Source organism: Gekko japonicus, unplaced genomic scaffold, assembly GCF_001447785.1.
Source record: "Gekko japonicus isolate JY-2015 unplaced genomic scaffold, Gekko_japonicus_V1.1 scaffold862, whole genome shotgun sequence".
NCBI lineage: Eukaryota > Metazoa > Chordata > Lepidosauria > Squamata > Gekkonidae > Gekko > Gekko japonicus.
The window spans coordinates 179,143-195,346 of NW_015173699.1; the positions used below are offsets into that span (position 1 = coordinate 179,143).

A 16,204-nucleotide genomic window follows, 5' to 3' on the forward strand; every position below is an offset into this window, starting at 1 on the left:
GGCATTGTTCATTCAGGAGGATTACACCTTCAGAGCGCTCCTGCTGCCGAGGCTCATGGGCATAGAGTGTGCCGGCTTTGTATGGGAAGCCGGGGAGAGTTTGGCTGTCTGGCTGGTGTACCGTCCGCCCAACGCACCGGCTAGCAGCCTGTCATCCCTGCTGGAGGTCGTATCAGGATGGGCACTGGAGCACCCTATGCTGTTAGTCTTGGGTGACTTCAGTGTCCACGCCGATGACGCGACCTCCACGCAGGCAATGGATCGGGTGTTGTCCATGGCAGCGCTAGGACTCTCCCAATGCACAGAACAGGGCACGCGCTCGATTTGATCTTCGCGGCAGGGGTTACAGTGGACCAGATTACGGCTAGGGCCGTTCCATGGTCAGACCTCCATGTTCTGAAGGCCCGTGTGAATGTGCCACCCCGACCCTGTTTGGCTTGCGAGCGTATGTATAACCTAAATATTATCAAAAATACAAGTATTTATTTTTCAAACGGTTAAAAACATTTATGAGCCCACCTGTAGCCTCATTACAGCATAAAAATGCAATGTATACAAAAGGGGAACTATTATGACCTGACGCATTTTGGCCCAAATCAGCCTTTTTCGATGGTCAAGCAATGTCTGTGCATTGAGGCTCATGATACAATAGTAAAACATACAAAAGCAATATACAGGTTGATATAGAACCAAGAAAGGAGTTTAACAATCAAGAATAGATTACACAAGGCGCAAGAATGTTTGTGAGGCCTCCTTGAGTCTGGCCTTGTGCTTCAGTCAATTGCATACATGCTGAGTGGTGTTTCTTATTGTATGCCTTCCAGTTTTGGTCCAGAAAGTCCAGGTGCCAATGACTGATCAAAGCCAATGTACCATAGTATGCTCATGGTTCCTCCAGAGGAGGGGCAAAAGAAGCAGGGGCCTGGGCAGCTGAGCTTCTAGTTGCAGGCTGGTTCCTGCCCACCTCACACTGGGTGAGGGCCACCCCTTGCTTGACCCTAGCAGGGCACAGCAGTTCTGGAACCCCATTCTAAACTTCCACCCAGGGCCTCAGAATCGCTAAGACTGTCCTTCAGGGCAATTTGTCCTCCAAATACAATGTTATTTTCTGTGGGCTAAGAAAATTCACCTTGCAAAATCTGATGAAACCTTGCTATTTAGAATGTTTGCTAATTTTTTGTTTCCCCTCAAATATAAATCATTAGTTCAGCCATAAAAATCAAGCATGCTGCATGACATAATTTTCTTTCTTCCCAATATCCTTCTCCATGGCCACATTCAAGCACTGTGACAACCTCGGTTTGTTTGTGACCAGTATCCTCCCTTTCTCCTTTTGCACAGAGCAAGGCTGAAAGCTTCTGAGGGGTTGGGAAGCCTTGAATTAAGACCCAGTTGGCTGTGATGTCAGAGTGCAGGTAGCCTTGACAACCTGAAGTGTGTTTCCTCCACCCCAATGGGGGTTCTAAATTTCAATTTGATCCCTCTTCAGAACCACAGTTTGAAGAAAGGAAACAAACTGTAGTATGTGCAGACCATCTGCATTTCACTGTCATGGCAAACTGGAGGTTGATTTCAGTTGCACTCAGTGTGTGAAGGGAGGAGGGAAGGGAGCGCAAGAGCATGACAAAAAGTTTGTACTCAATTTTATTACAGGAGTTTTCCGAACACAGTTGGTTTTGTGTGGTTTCCCCACTGCTGCTGAAGCTGCCATTACAATGCAGTAGCAACAGAGCTTCCACATCGCAGGTTTCCTCATAGGGCACCCTGCCCTAGTCTCCCAGGAGTGGTCACTGAAACCCACCCTGTGCCATCACAGGGTTTCCCCCCACCCCCAGTTTTCTTTTGTTTTAAGTAAGTTTCTGGTGCTTTTTGTTGCAGTGATAAGCCTTTCCTCTTACATATCTGCAATGAAAGAGGCTAGAGACTTTTAAAAATAAAAGCTGGGAGTTCAGAGAACCTGATACACAAATTGTTATAACAATATTCCATTGCTGATGGGGAAAGACAAAAAGTCCTTCTTTCAGTGTGTGTGTGTGGGGTGGGGAATGGCTGCTATGAGGATGGGCTGGGAGAATGGTTGCCGTGTGGGGATTGAGAAAATCCAAACTTTCCCACCTACACAGCAGCCATCCAGGCTTTCCTGCAATCTTTACCAAAACTTTGCAGCAAAGCAGGTCTGGAAAAGATCAAATCCAGGGAAATCCTGGGAGGTGCATGAAGATGCTGTTGGGAAGCAGGGAAATTGCCTGCTCCCCAACAGCATTGAAGCCAGGTAGGGTTGCCAACCTCCAGGCGGGAGAGGAGATTCTCCCAGAATTACAACTGATTTCCAGGCAACAGAGATCAATTCCCCTGAAGAAAATGGCTTCTCTGGAAGGTGGACTCTGGTGTTACAGCCCAGATGTCCCTCCCCAAAGTCTGCCCTCTCTAGGCTTCACCCCTAAATCTCCAGGAATTTCCCGACCCAGAGTTGACAACCATAACTCCAGGGCATATAACCCATATGGAAAAGCTCACAGGCAAAAGCTTTGTTGTGATTATGTGAATGCTGCCCTTTTGTGTGCCCAGTTGAATATAATCTAAAATGACTTCCTTTCAGTAGCATATTCTCTGAGCTGATTTACAAGTGAAAACAAAACATGTAATAAAAAGGGAAGGGAGGAGGGAAAGAGTGGATGGAAGGAATATGGACTGTATCCTTAAAAAGTATGTATGGTAAGGAGCCATTTGGGTTTTAGTGTGGTATCAGCCACAGTCTGTATCTTACGGTGATCAGAACAACTTTCTGCCACAGCTTGCCCTAAATGTATCTTTTTAAATATAACTCTCTCCACTACAGGTACAGTTTCAGTCGTCTATCTCGTTTTCCTTGTTACTCTGAAAGCTGCACGTTTGGGGTTTCATTTACAATTCCACTGGATTGAGGAGAGCACGTATTTTGTGCCAGGTAAAATACTTCCCACATTTTTTAAAAAATTAACTCTTTAAAATGTAAACTGTTTGCTTTTTCAATAGGAGTTTAATTAATGGCTAATTCAAAGTTATCCTCATATATTTTTCATCTTCTTGTTCATAGAATCTTAGCTTTGCTACTTCAGGGATGCTATTTTTAAAGTAATGTCACTAGATAACCTTTAGTATAAATGACAAGAAGTCAGGATTACTTGGAGCAGTGGGGAGAACGTTCATTGAATGTTGTCACGTGCAGCTGTAAGCGGAGGTGACCAGCGAAACAAAATGCTTAATCATGTTGTACAATCACCTTCCTTGCGCATTTCAAAGGAAGCCTTTTAAGATGGAGGTTACACCTACAGGAGCAAGAGATTTTTCTGTGTTGGGAACATCCTGCTAATTTAGGGATTCAAACCAGATTACCCACCGAAAGCCTTCCATAATCCAGCCTAAACCTATTGATATCAGAGTGCTTAGACTGGAGCGGCTCTGCGTAGGATTGCACTGCACTGTGGGTGAGTGAAGCTAAAGGAAGACAGGCAATGGTTGTGAATAGAGAGGATGCTTCTGCAGAAATGAGAGGAACGACTTGGTTGAGATCTACATACAACTGTAACATTCTTCATGGCATATTCCTGACTGATCCCAGTTCTAGCTGCTGTGTCTAGGGTTTGGTTGATCAAATTAGCAATTACACAAAATGTTCTACACATGTAGGAAGTAGTAGTATTTATTGGTATGGTCAGTGACTAGAGTAGTTAAACAACGAATAATTAACAGTATTTCCACAGTACAATCAATTACAACTCAGAAGGAGATGGTATAACATAGTGGTAAAGAGAATATATTGTGATCTGTGAGGTGGGTAGTTCGACTCTCAGACATGAGTATGTTAGGTGGCCTTTGGCAAGTTGCTCTCTTTCAACCCCAAGCTACCTTTCCTCATCTGATATATATACAGACTACCTTGTGGTGTTACCAATTACAACAAGATAGTATGTGTGAATTTATTGATAAAAACCTTTTACTCCTCCCCCAAAGACTCAAAAAAATATCATAAATCAACATTAGCAGTCAACAAAATTTTAAAATCCAGGTTGTGGGAATCATACACCAAGCTGCTAAGTTTATAACAAAAAGCGCTCTTAGACAAAAGTGCTGCCAGGAGGGAGAAAAAAAATTCCTGGCCCCTTGGTCCTTCTGGGGGGGGGGGGGTCATGGAACCGGGTGAGTCACATGAGTTGGTTTAATGTCATGTCTAAGTGTCATGAAGAGGGCAGAAGGAATCTTCGGAGGCCTGTGGTGGCCCTTCAGCAGCCCTGATGGGAAGATCTATACAGATGCTAAACTTCCTGCTTTCCTTCCCCAAAAGACCCAAAAGCGGCTCATAACAGCAAAAAAAAGGTACAATATAAATAATCCAACAAAGAACAAAACACCAAAGAACATCTAGGGCTAGTTCAGGATTCTGTAGCTGGTTTTCTTTCAAAGGTACCAGTTGCAAACTGTGGGTTATAAGCCAGAGGGCCATGAAATGTTGCCCACGACTCACACCACTGGCCATAGCCAGATTTTATAGGTACTTGCTGCAGGAAGGAGAAATGTTGTGCAGCTTGTTAGCAGTTCCTCTTTTTGTGGAAGAACTTGCCCAGATGTGAAGAAATCTTCCAGTAGGACAGAGTACCAGGTCTGACAGACCCCCAAATGGCTTCAGAATAGAATAGAATTTGGATTCCCTGCTGAAATTCTGTGTCTTGTTTGACTGAATGACTCTTCCTCATTGCTAGCACCATGAACTTGTGGTGGCACCACTAGAATGCTTTTAAGAAGACTCTTTGTTTTTCTTTCTGAGAGAGGCTCCATAATAAGGCATCAGGGACAGCTTCTTCCAGCAATTCTGTTTCATCTGGTCTGTGATTAGATTACCCTTTTCGACTTCCTCTGCTTCTTGGGGAATCAGCCGCTAATTTTTTAAATATGAAGCTGAGGGACTTGGTACAATTTTCCCCAAGCAGGTTTCGCAATTCCTTCCCAATAGTACATATCACATAAGCCAAACAGTCTTGCAGGTCTCAGAGTCATTAAACTTTGCCATAAATGTGAAGGGAGCTGCCTAGGGCCTAGTTCTGGTATAATTCTTTCCTCTGCCGAACTATGCAGTGTGGGAAATATTCTGGCACGAGAAATCCATGTCGGGAGTTCTGTTCCAGCATTGCCATCAGCATGTGGCCTTGCTAAAAGTTGCTCTGGATCACATCGCTGGAGGAATGTTTAAAAATACACCAGTTGAAAAAACAGCCTTTGCAGGTAGCTCAGAGGCATTCTGGGGCTGATTTTGGCCAGCATCTTTGCCTGTCTCAAAGTCTTATTCAGAGTGATCCCAGCCCAAACAATTATGAAATCTGTTTTGACTCTGCTGACAGATTGGCACAGTTGGAAAGGGTTCTTGTTCTCATACTGCCTCACTCCTCTGCTTTAAGCATCCCAGTTATGATTAAGGAAATGATGTATGGTCTTGCCCTGCAGTGATCAGGTCCTAGGTAGCGCAAGGAGGTGGCACGGTATGAAACAGGAGAGCCACTCCCACCCCAAAAATGAGACCCTGTGTGTAAGATAAGGAACTCTGTGCTCATATACCCTGGCCATTCCAACTCCTTTCAGTGTTCTGGTTAAATCTAGACACTAACCGGGAAGGGGCAAAGGGTATATGACTGTGCCTGCTGCACATTGTAGAGCGCATGCTGTGTTTGCTGGAACAGCTGGCTGGGACAAAAGCAATCCTGACCATTTCCCAGAGTGAATTTGGGGCAACTGAAGTGGCAGCTGCTGTTGAGGGCAAGAGACAGACCTGCCCGGCCTTCCAACAGGCTTCTTTAGTAGTACAGCATACACATTTGACGCAGTACTGGAATCCTTCTCTAACCAGTTGGTTCTGTATCTTCTGTTTCCCTCCCTCCAAATATAGGACAATGTCAAAAGAGGCCCTTTCATTGCATGCAAATTGTGGCACGGCACAGCTGTTTGCACGATGCGGTTCTCAGCACGAATCTGGCATCTGTCTCCCCACTAATGTGATGTGGCTTACTCCGATTTGGAGACAACGCCGAATTGCCGTGGGCCAGCCAAAATAGTTTGTGGGTCACAGTCATCTGTTAGGCTGTTTGCTTACAAAAGCTGGGGAGCAGTCCTATCCTAAGTAGGTCTACTCAGAATCGTGCTCATGTCTGTTCAGTGGGGCTCACTACCAGGGAAGCTGTCTTAGGACTGCACTGCCTACAGTAGTATAGCAACTGAGAGCTTGGTAGTAGTGGAGGTGTGTGAGCTGGGGAGCCTGCAGTTCAAATCTTTACCTGCTATGAATTTACTTGGTGGCTCTAAGCTACCCGTTTTCTCAGCCTTGCATTTTAGAGGTTGAAACCTCCATTTTATGTAAATACACCTTATGTGATGCTGGAGGTGGAAGGAGCTGCAGTGTGGCATGGCTGAGACAATAAGAAATTATTTCTGACCCGTATATCTTTCCTGAAGAATTGGACTTGTTGGGTTTCCTGTGAAATGACAGATAAAATGATGATGAGAAACAGACAAGCTACAAAAACGTCCCAGTATTGTTTGCCCATTATATCATACTAGGAAAAAGGTCTGTTGTGGAAATAAATACAACGGCCTCTAGAAAGAGGCTCTGGGCGGGTGCCCCGGCCTTAGACACTCAGTGTCAATTTGCTGTGGTGACCTCAGCAGGGTATAATGACACCGAGTCCACCATTTTCTCCAGAGGAACTGATCTCTGCTACCTAAAGAACAGTCGTAATTTTGAGTGATCTCCAGCCCTCACCTGGAGATTGGCAACGATGGTTCCCCAGAAGGGAACAGTTGGTTTGGAGGTGGAGTCTATGGCTTTGTACCTGTCCGAGGTCCCACGCCCCCTGAAACCTCACCCTCTCCAGGCTCCATCCCTCACCTCTCCAGGAATTTCCCACCTGGAGTTGGCAACCCTATCTCCTTCCCAGCCAATCATCAACCTACCTTTATTTCCCCCTCACTCTTCAGCTTTCCACCCCCCACACACCTGCAGCCTCTCCCGTGCTCTGAAGCCCTGACTGCTATGTCACATTGGCTGTCATACGGGGCCCACCTCAGCAGCATATAAGGATACAGAGCCCACCATTTTCTCCAGGGGAACTGATCTCTGCCATCTGGAAAGCAGTTGTAATTCTGAGTGATCTCCAGCCCTCACCTGGAGATTGGACACATTTTACCTTAGAACAGAAAACTGTTTAGAATGTTAGAGGCAAAAGCCAATGAAGTTGCATATGCAAACGACCTCTGTGTTCCGAGGCAAAGGCCAATGAGGCTGCATATGCAAATAACCTCTGTGTTCTGACTGGCTATGGGGGGGAGGGGAACAGCAAAATGTTTAGAATGTTGGAGGCAGGACTCAGGCAAAGCTGCCAGTGGATAGGGAGACCCTCTGAATGACAGATCAGAGAGTGAACTGATTTTGGAGTGTGTGGAATGTTCTAGAGAAGTGCCACCACCATTCGGCTTTTATTTATAAGGGAGATAATTATGTGTGCTTGGATCGTTAACTGTGTACACACAGCAAGGCTTTAGTACTGTTTGATATTCTCTGGTTTCTAGAGGTTGATGATATTCATAAACAAAGGTCATTTTGATTAGAAGACAGAGGGTTGCTGTTTTACAATAATGAAAAACTCATGTAAACTCGGAAGAAGTCCGCACCAAGGTTTAGGATTTGTGGTTTGGAAGAAACATTTTCCCCTCCTTTCCTAACCGCTATAACAATGTAATTAACAGCCTCGAAGCAAAAAAAAGTTTCCTAATCAATGGCTGATTTTTGTGGTAAACATCGTTTCCCATCTGTATGCTTGGCATTACAGGACAGGGGGGGAAATCTGGTTCAGTGACCTTGAATGGTACATACTCTTCTTAGCCAAATAGCAAGGGAGGACTGGGTCTGAAATAGACGTGGCAGCATCCCCAGGCAAAGCACTTGCTTGTGCATTCCAGATCGCCAGTAGCTGGCATCCTTACTGCACGCAACTGGAACGGCTCACAGTAAAAGCCTGCTTATATGTGATGGAGTGTGTGTGGAATGCTTGCAAGGGCTTTATTCGTGGCAGCTGTAACATCTGTTTTGGATCTCTCTCAGCTGATCTAAGAGAAGAGATCCATAGAGCTGTTCCATGACAGGCCTCCGGATGGCCTTCGTCAGAAAGCACTATTCTAATTTTATTGTTTACTGGCACACTTAATCTGTGAATGTTTATAAGTCTACATGGTTATCCAAAAGAGGGGGAATTATGCAATTCTGACGAATTGTTAGTGAACGTGAACAGATGTTAAGCCAACAACTGCATCTTGGTGAATTTAGATTTAACTTGTACAAGACCAGAGCTGCAAACACAGGGAAATTCGGCCTTGGTATGCTTTTAGATCGTGGGTGGGCAGTTGGCTGCATGTTCAAGAGCCATTGTTGAATGAAGCAGGATATTGCCATGTGTTTACCTATTTTTGTTAAAAAGAATACATTTAACTGTAATCTGGATGACCAATGTAGATGCCTGGGGGAGGGAGTGGGGGGGGGTGTTTCTGTGTTCTTGATTTCAGAACCTTCTCAGATGTACTTTCTCCCCTGTTAGCCTAAGTCTATATCAATATTCTTAGCTCAAAATTATTTCCACACACAAAAGATGCAGAGGTAATCTGGCCAATGGGGGAGGGGTGTGTGCTTTGCTGTATTTAAGTTCCAAAGTATTCTACATTATAATTTTGCAAGAAATGTGTTGGAGAGGGCACAGTTTTTAAAAATCTAACTCTTAACTGTCCCACCATTTTGCAGTCTCTTTTTTTAAAGTTGAGTTTGCCACTTTATCTCAGTGCCTGTTTGAGTGCTCCTGGGCTTGAATGAAACAACACGAGTGTGGTCATTATCCTGTTAATAAAAAGTGGATCATAATAGCCTAACTTAATCAAATGTTGCTGCTGTTTTGGAAGCAGGGTATAGGGCGGCTAGTGGATGTGGGGGTAGCATTGCCAGATCCAGGTTGGGAATCTCCTGGAGATTTGGGGCTGGAGTCTGGGGAAGACAGGGACCCCAGTGTGGTACAACGCCATAGAGTCCACCCTGCAAAGCAGGCATTTTCTCCAGGTGTCGAGAACTTTGGTTCACTCAAAATGGAGTCTGCTTTAGAAGTTTGGTTCAATCTGGCTGTGGCCTGCTTTTGTTAAAAATGTTGTCTTTAAGTCTCCTTAGTTCACACAGTCGTGCTGCAGAACAGTGTCTATCTCTCTTCTGCAGAAGAGTGTCTAAGATGTTCTCTTGCTGCCTTGGCTCATTAACATTCCAAAGCAATTAAATCCTGTGGGAAGGCCTGGTGCTGTGAAACTGCAGATCACATCACCTGCTCTTCTGACATGACCAGAGACCAATCAGAAACCAATAATATCACCCTTTCCTTTATCTGGAAGACATTGCTTGAGCCCTGATTGGTGCTTAGGCCTAGTAACTGGTCTGGGGTTCAGACAATAAATAAGTTACCTTAACTCCTATTTAGGGGGCATGTTGGAGTTGCATGTGAAGTTGACATGTAACTCTGCCTTGCTCACCTTTCGGCCATCTTGGAAGCCCTGATTGCTGAAGCCAACCGGCCTGGCTTTTGGACTCTGGAGACGGAGTACGCTTGGACTCAGAACTTAATGGGTAATATCTTGACTTTGAGAACCAAGGTTCTGTAAGTGTTTAGCTAGTTTGTTATAAGAACATAAGAACATAAGAGATGCCAATGCTGGATCAGGCCAAAGGCCCATCCAGCCCAGCCCTCTGTATTACACAGTGGCCAGAAATACCAGTGCCATCAGGAGGTCCACCAGTGGGGCCAGGACATTAGAAGCCCTCCCACTGTTGACCCCCCCCAAGCACCAAGAAGACAGATGTTAATCTTTAGCTTTCTTGTTTTATCCCCCACAATATTATTCTAAGTTGCACTTTTTAATAATATACTCTGCACTTAAATAAATGCAATTTGCCAGCAAGGCAGGATACAAATTGAAAATAATAAATAATAAATAATATATATTTTATTGACCAATTCTGGTTTCTGATTCCACTGCTGCAATGAGTTATCTGGTGCCTGGGACTGTCAGTTACTACCTCTAGAATAACCTGTGGGTCTCCTGTTGTGAGCCAACCTTGCAGGGAGGATCCCCTAGTTGAGCCCGCTAAGGCCTAAAGTCTGTTCTTTGGCTCTGAACTGGAGGGATATAAGGGCCGGTGGTAGCACTACCTGGTTAAAGGTAAAACAGGTGCCTTTAACCCCTCTGTAATTGTAGCTAGCCAGCCTCTTGGCGAAGAGAACTAGCCTGGGTTGGGCAGGCAGAGGGGTTCTCTTTGATACCAGAGGAACTGAAGATGAGCTGTAGTTTTGGGGGATCCCCAGGTCCCATCTGGAGGCTGGCATCCTTAGTGGGGGAAAGGAACTTGTAATAAGAAATTTCTGCAAATTGGAGATGGCGTGTCACAACCATAAAGAAGTGCGAAGAGTAGGAGATGGTCAGTTCACAAGGGCCACGTGAAACAGATTTACAGAAGTTTGAAAAATGTTTTTAAAAGTTCAATGTGTGTGTGTGTATAGGAGCTTGTAAAAAACCCTTTGAAGTTCTGTAAGCCTGTTCCATCTTGCACCTGTAGATCAGTTTTGTTTTCCCCTTTTGTGTAATAAAATGCTTCTGTTCTTTATCGCCACCCAGAGAGGTATTCCACGCTACATCTACCTGGGGATTGATCACATTTTCACAATATGCAAAATTATTATGGCTTGCTCAGGGAAGATGCTCTATCCATGAGACTTGGAGTTCCTCAGCTTAATTATTTTGCTGAGCAACCCATCTGTCAGAGAGGCCCCTGCACTCCTGCTTTAAGCTAGGAGAAAGCTATCCTGAAGTCCATGGTAGCATAAGTGTGTCAGCTAGTCTCTCACTTCTGTGTTTTTGAATTTTCAGAATAACCACCACCCCCTACTTCCTGTGCTGTAATTTTGCAGGTCAGAACACAGTGGGTGGTTGAATACACTTAGGTAATTCATAGTTGAAACAGGATTAAAGCATGCAGAGAGAGAGAGAGAGAGAGAGAGAGAGACCATTCATCTGTCTGTTGGTAATCAGCCTCCAAAGTAAATGCCCTGAAAAGAGCTGTGTCATGTATTGCCTACAGCTGGCCAGCTCCTTGCAGCAGTAACCCTCTTTATTGTGCTTTGTTGTATTTGAGTGAGGATGGGAAATCAGGAACAGCTGCAGAAGAAGTGTGACCTCCTGCAAATGACATTAAAAGTTGAGCTACTCTTCTGTTGGGCATCGCTCCGGTGGTTCTCTCAGTTGCCAAAACTGATTATAATCCCCTTTTCCCTTTGTTCCCCTGTGCAGACTGAACAGGTAGGTCACAAGTAAGACCCTTTAATAGGGAACAGGATAGAGATAAGGGAGGAGAGCAAACAGATGCAGGATTCTTGCCTTTCCCTTGTTTATTACCTGACTTGGGGCCCCCTACTGGGGGGGGGGATTCTGCACACAAAATAAATGTTAAAGGCTATATTTAAACCATGTCACTCACACTTCATTATTCTGATACTTGTGGACACAAAATGTTATTCTACATTTTAATGTCAATTAATTTATGTCAATTAAGCTACATTTTTTAAAAAATGTCAACAACACTTTCGTTATTCTGATGCTCCTATTAAACTCCTCTATTTCCAAGCTGGACTTCAATAATTTCTTAGTACTTGGTCTTATTCTTGTAATAAAAGGTAAAGGCTCCCTTGCTCGAAAGCCAGTCGAATCCGACTCTAGGGTTGCGGTGCTCATCTCCATTTCCAAGCCGAAGAGCCAGCGCTGGCCGAAGACGTTTCCATGGTCATGTGGCCGGCATGACTAAACACCAAGGCGCACGGGACACTGTTACCTTCCCACCGAAGTGGTACCTATTTATCTACTTGCAATTTCTTGCTTTCGAACTGCTAGGTTGGCAGGAGCTGGAACTAGAGATGGGAGCTCACTCCATCATGCGGCACCCGGGTCTCGAACTGCTGAACTACCGACCTTCCACAGCCTGCAGTTCAGCGTCTTAACCACTTGAGCCACCACAGTTCCTGTATTCTTGTCATACCTCTTGTTATTATACATAATACTGCTTTGTTTGGTATGATTTCAGTTAAGGCTGCCCTCCCTCCATCGTGCTCTATTTGGTCCACCAGGTGACTGAAGGAACCTCCCTCAGAATTTAGAACAGGCAGGCTATAAAAGCAGTCACAAAATTAATGGAGTAGGGCAGCACTGGAATTGATTGCAGTGGGAGCCATTTTCATTACTTTGGTCTGACTTTTTGTTTCCCCAGAATTCAGGATTCTGTTTCCTCAGCTTACAGGGGTGCTGACTCTGGCTTTCTTTATTCATAATTGTGTCATTACCCTGCTTAAGAACAACAAGAATCAGGAAAACAATGTAAGTAACAGCATGAGAAACTTGTGTCTGCAGGTGATAAATGCTTCTTGTCTGTTTTTTGAGACTAGGTGTGGCATGCACAGAGCTAAGAGGACTTGTGTTCCTGCCCTTTTCCTCCCAAAGATTTCTCCCTGCGCTGTCCTTTGTTGCCTAGCATGCTAGTGTGTTTGAGGGGTCAAGGTGCAATGAAATCCATCAAGTAAGAACTGTGTACATGTGCCCTGACAGAAATGAAATCCAATATGGTATAGTGGTCAAAAGTAGGACTGGGGAGATCCAAGGTCACATCCTCACTTGACTGAAAATCACTGGCTGACCTTAAGCTTAACCATGTACTTTTCAGCCAAACCTTCCTCAAAGTTGTCTGTGTGGGTAAATTGGAGGAGGGAAGAAACATGTACTTCTAAGTTCCTTGGAGGAAGCAGGGATAAAGATGTAGGTAGATATATAAAAAGATTTCACGTGCAGTCCCTTGAAGAAGAAAAATGTTTCACAGTTTGCCTCAGCATGACAAAGTTACAGCCCGCCAAATAAAGTATGAGAGACCTACCTAAAGAACAAACAGAATGTTTAGAACTACAGGAAATTATTTATAATATACTAGGAAAAAGGCCCGTTGTGGAAATAAATACAGCGGCCTCTAGAAAGAGGCTCTGGGCGGGTGTCCCGGCCTTGGACAATCAGTGTCAATTTGCTGTGGCGACCTCACAGCAGGGTATAATGACACTGAGTCCACCATTTTCTCCAGAGGAACTGATCTCCGCAACCTAAAGTACAGTTGTAATTTTGAGTGATCTCCAGCCCTCACCTGGAGATTGGCAAAGATGGTTCCCCAGAAAAGAATACTTGGTTTGGAGGTGGAGTCTATGGCTTTGTACCTGTCCGAGGTCCCATGCATCCTGAAACCTCACCCTCTCCAGGCTCCATCCCTCATGTTTCCAGGAATTTCCCACCTGGAGTTGGCAATCCTATCTCCTTCCCAGCCAATCAACCTACCTTTATTTCCCCCTCACTCTTAAGCTTCCCACCTCCCACACACCTGCAGCCCCCCCTGTGCTCTGAAGCCCTGAATGCTACATCACATTGGCTGTCATATGGGGACCACCTCAGCAGCATATAAGGATACAGAGCCCACCATTTTCTTCAGGGGAACTGATCTCTGCCATCTGGAAAGCAGTTGTAAGGCAAAGGCCAATGAGGCTGCATATGCAAATGACCTCTGTGTTCTGACTGGCTATGGGGGGGAGAGGAACAGCAAAATGTTTAGAATGTTGGAGGCAGGACTCAGGCAAAGCAGCCAGCGGATAGGGAGACCCTCTGAATGACAGATCAGAGAGCTAACTGATTTTGGAGCATGTGGAATGTTCTAGAAAAGTGCCACCACCATTCGGCTTTTATTTATGAGATAGTAGTGACAGGCAACCTTTTAAACAAGAACAATACTAGAAATTTATCTAGATAATTAATTTTACCCTTTGCAGATGTTTTCAAATGCTTTTTAGTGAATGTGCCCAACAGCTAATCTCCAGTGGTATAGTGCATGTGAAATCATCTCATTCTGAAATTATTGTCTTCAAATACAGGGAAGTTTTAATATCAGTATCTAAAAAAAGTCCTCTTAACTGGAGATGCTAAGGACTGATCCTGGGGCCTGCTGCGTGCAGAGCTTCAGTGATCCTCAGCCCTCCCGCTTGTGAATTGTGTGCTAGATAAGCAAGTTAATGTGAACAGTGGCATTCATATAAGTTAGATATCCAGCAAAGTAATAGAAAACCCAAAAGTTTAGCATTCATTATATGCGGCTTTCCCAGCCATTTGGCATGTTTGCCATTGCATTTCCAGTCTTACCTCCTGGCCCATGGATTGTAGGAGCTTTCTCGGGGAAAGGGGCAGTGGGCAGAATCTGGGTTCTAAAAAGATCTTTACCATTCTTCCTCCCTGGCAAAGTAGCAACTTCATCTGCCGTGTCTATAATTCCATGAAGGCCATAAGAATGCCTTGCCAGTTTCCTGGTTGACTTCCTCCTGTGGTGTCACTATTCTTTACTTTGGGGTGTCATTTCCCATGGCTTTCCATATTGACCTGAGTTGTTCTGGACCAGCATTTCTTTCATCCTTCTTCCCCTTCGCTAGCTACTTAAGGATATCATTTTTTTGTGACTCTCATTGTTATTCTTTCTTCCCCTTCATGAATAAGATTCAACGAAGAGGCAAGCCCTCCAGAAAGTGTAGCTACATGTTCATCTTTCGCCTAACTTCCAGTTTGGTGCAGTGGTTAAGTGTGCGGACTCTAATCTGGGAGAACCGGGTTTGATTCCCCACTCCTCCACTTGCACCTGCTGATGTGACCTTGGGTCAGTCACAAGCTCTGGCACAGCTGTCCTTGAAAAAGAGCAGTTTGTGTCAGAGTTCTCTCAGCCCCACCCACCTCACAGGGTGTCTGTTGTGGGGAGGGGAGGGGAAAGGAGATTGTAAGCCGCTCTGAGACTCCGAGTGAAGGGCGGGGGATAAATCCAATCTCCTCTCCTCCTCTCCTCTCCTTCCATCTCCGCCTTTTGCATCAGCAGGATCTTTTCTTGCTCATCCAGAAGCACATTTATTCTCCTGAGTTCTGCCACTTTCTCATCCTCTTGCATTTCTGAATCATCAGGGGTAACTTTTATTTCATGAAAAGTCAGTGCAAGCTCTGATGATATTGTTGCTGCCATCTTTGCTAACGTCTGTGCTCTAACTATCCAAAATAACAAATACGCTACTCCACCCATATAGTGTGTTGCTCATAGGTTTGCCTGTGCACACAAGCCCCAGTTCCATCAAGCTGCCACCATGTCAAGAAACCCAAACTTGGGCTTCCCTGAACCACTGCCTCCCAGACTATTAAGCAGTGCTCCACCTCATGGGTCCTTGGGGTTAAATGCACACAAGGAAACCAAAGATTTTTTTTTAATTACATATAGGCTTATTAGACAAAGACAATAGAAATAACACCATTCAGCAACACAGTGTCTGAGATCAGTTAGCACAAAACATAGTAAAACTAACTTGCCTTTCTGTCACTTTAATACTTGGCCATAACTGATGCACCATTTGGATTTGGAGTTCAGGGTAGAAGCTTCTACGTCTGCCCAAAAAATCTAAGTTAGCAATATCTTACCCTTAACTAAGGCCCAATTATAACTTCCTGCGCTCTGATATCAGGTGGTCTTCGAGATCCAGTCCAAGCGCTTGTTCACAGCAACTCTCCAAAGGATGATGCAATCCGCTCCTAATTTCCCCCTCCCATCTTGCTACCAAACTGAGTGCAACTCTTTTTTCACTTAACCAATTACCACCTCCTGATATCAGGCCTTAGAAGAGATGAGGATAGCATTTAGAGGAAAGGTTAATTGGCAACATCTGCAGGCTGAAATAAACTCACAGTTGTTCATATTAACCCTTGGTGAACCAGACAGCTTTGCTTCACAAGGTCCCTAAAGGAAATGCCATGAATTCACTATGTGACCTTAAGACAAGCCACTATCTCAAAACTATCACCACCATCTATAATTTCTAATTGTAATATTAGTTTAGGATTGATTTAGGTCATTGACAGAATCTTTGAACGCTTGGAAACTATTATTTTTCTTGAGCAATCATGAAGGCAGGATTTCTGTGTCCTGTTGTTGCACATATTTGACTTGGTCATATATATGCTATTTTGACAGCTTCTTCTTTGTTTTTGCTCATAATAATGT

At 44.5% G+C, this 16,204-nt stretch overlaps 1 protein-coding gene across 1 annotated transcript in view; it reads left to right on the plus strand.

Moving 5' to 3' along the window:
- Positions 1-16,204, plus strand: part of SLC38A9 (solute carrier family 38 member 9) — a 55,635-nt gene that overhangs the window by 20,650 nt on the left and 18,781 nt on the right. The window contains 2 exon segments of the mRNA XM_015423219.1: positions 2,840-2,947; positions 12,365-12,471. Of these exon segments, the coding sequence (XP_015278705.1) occupies positions 2,840-2,947; positions 12,365-12,471 (215 nt within the window).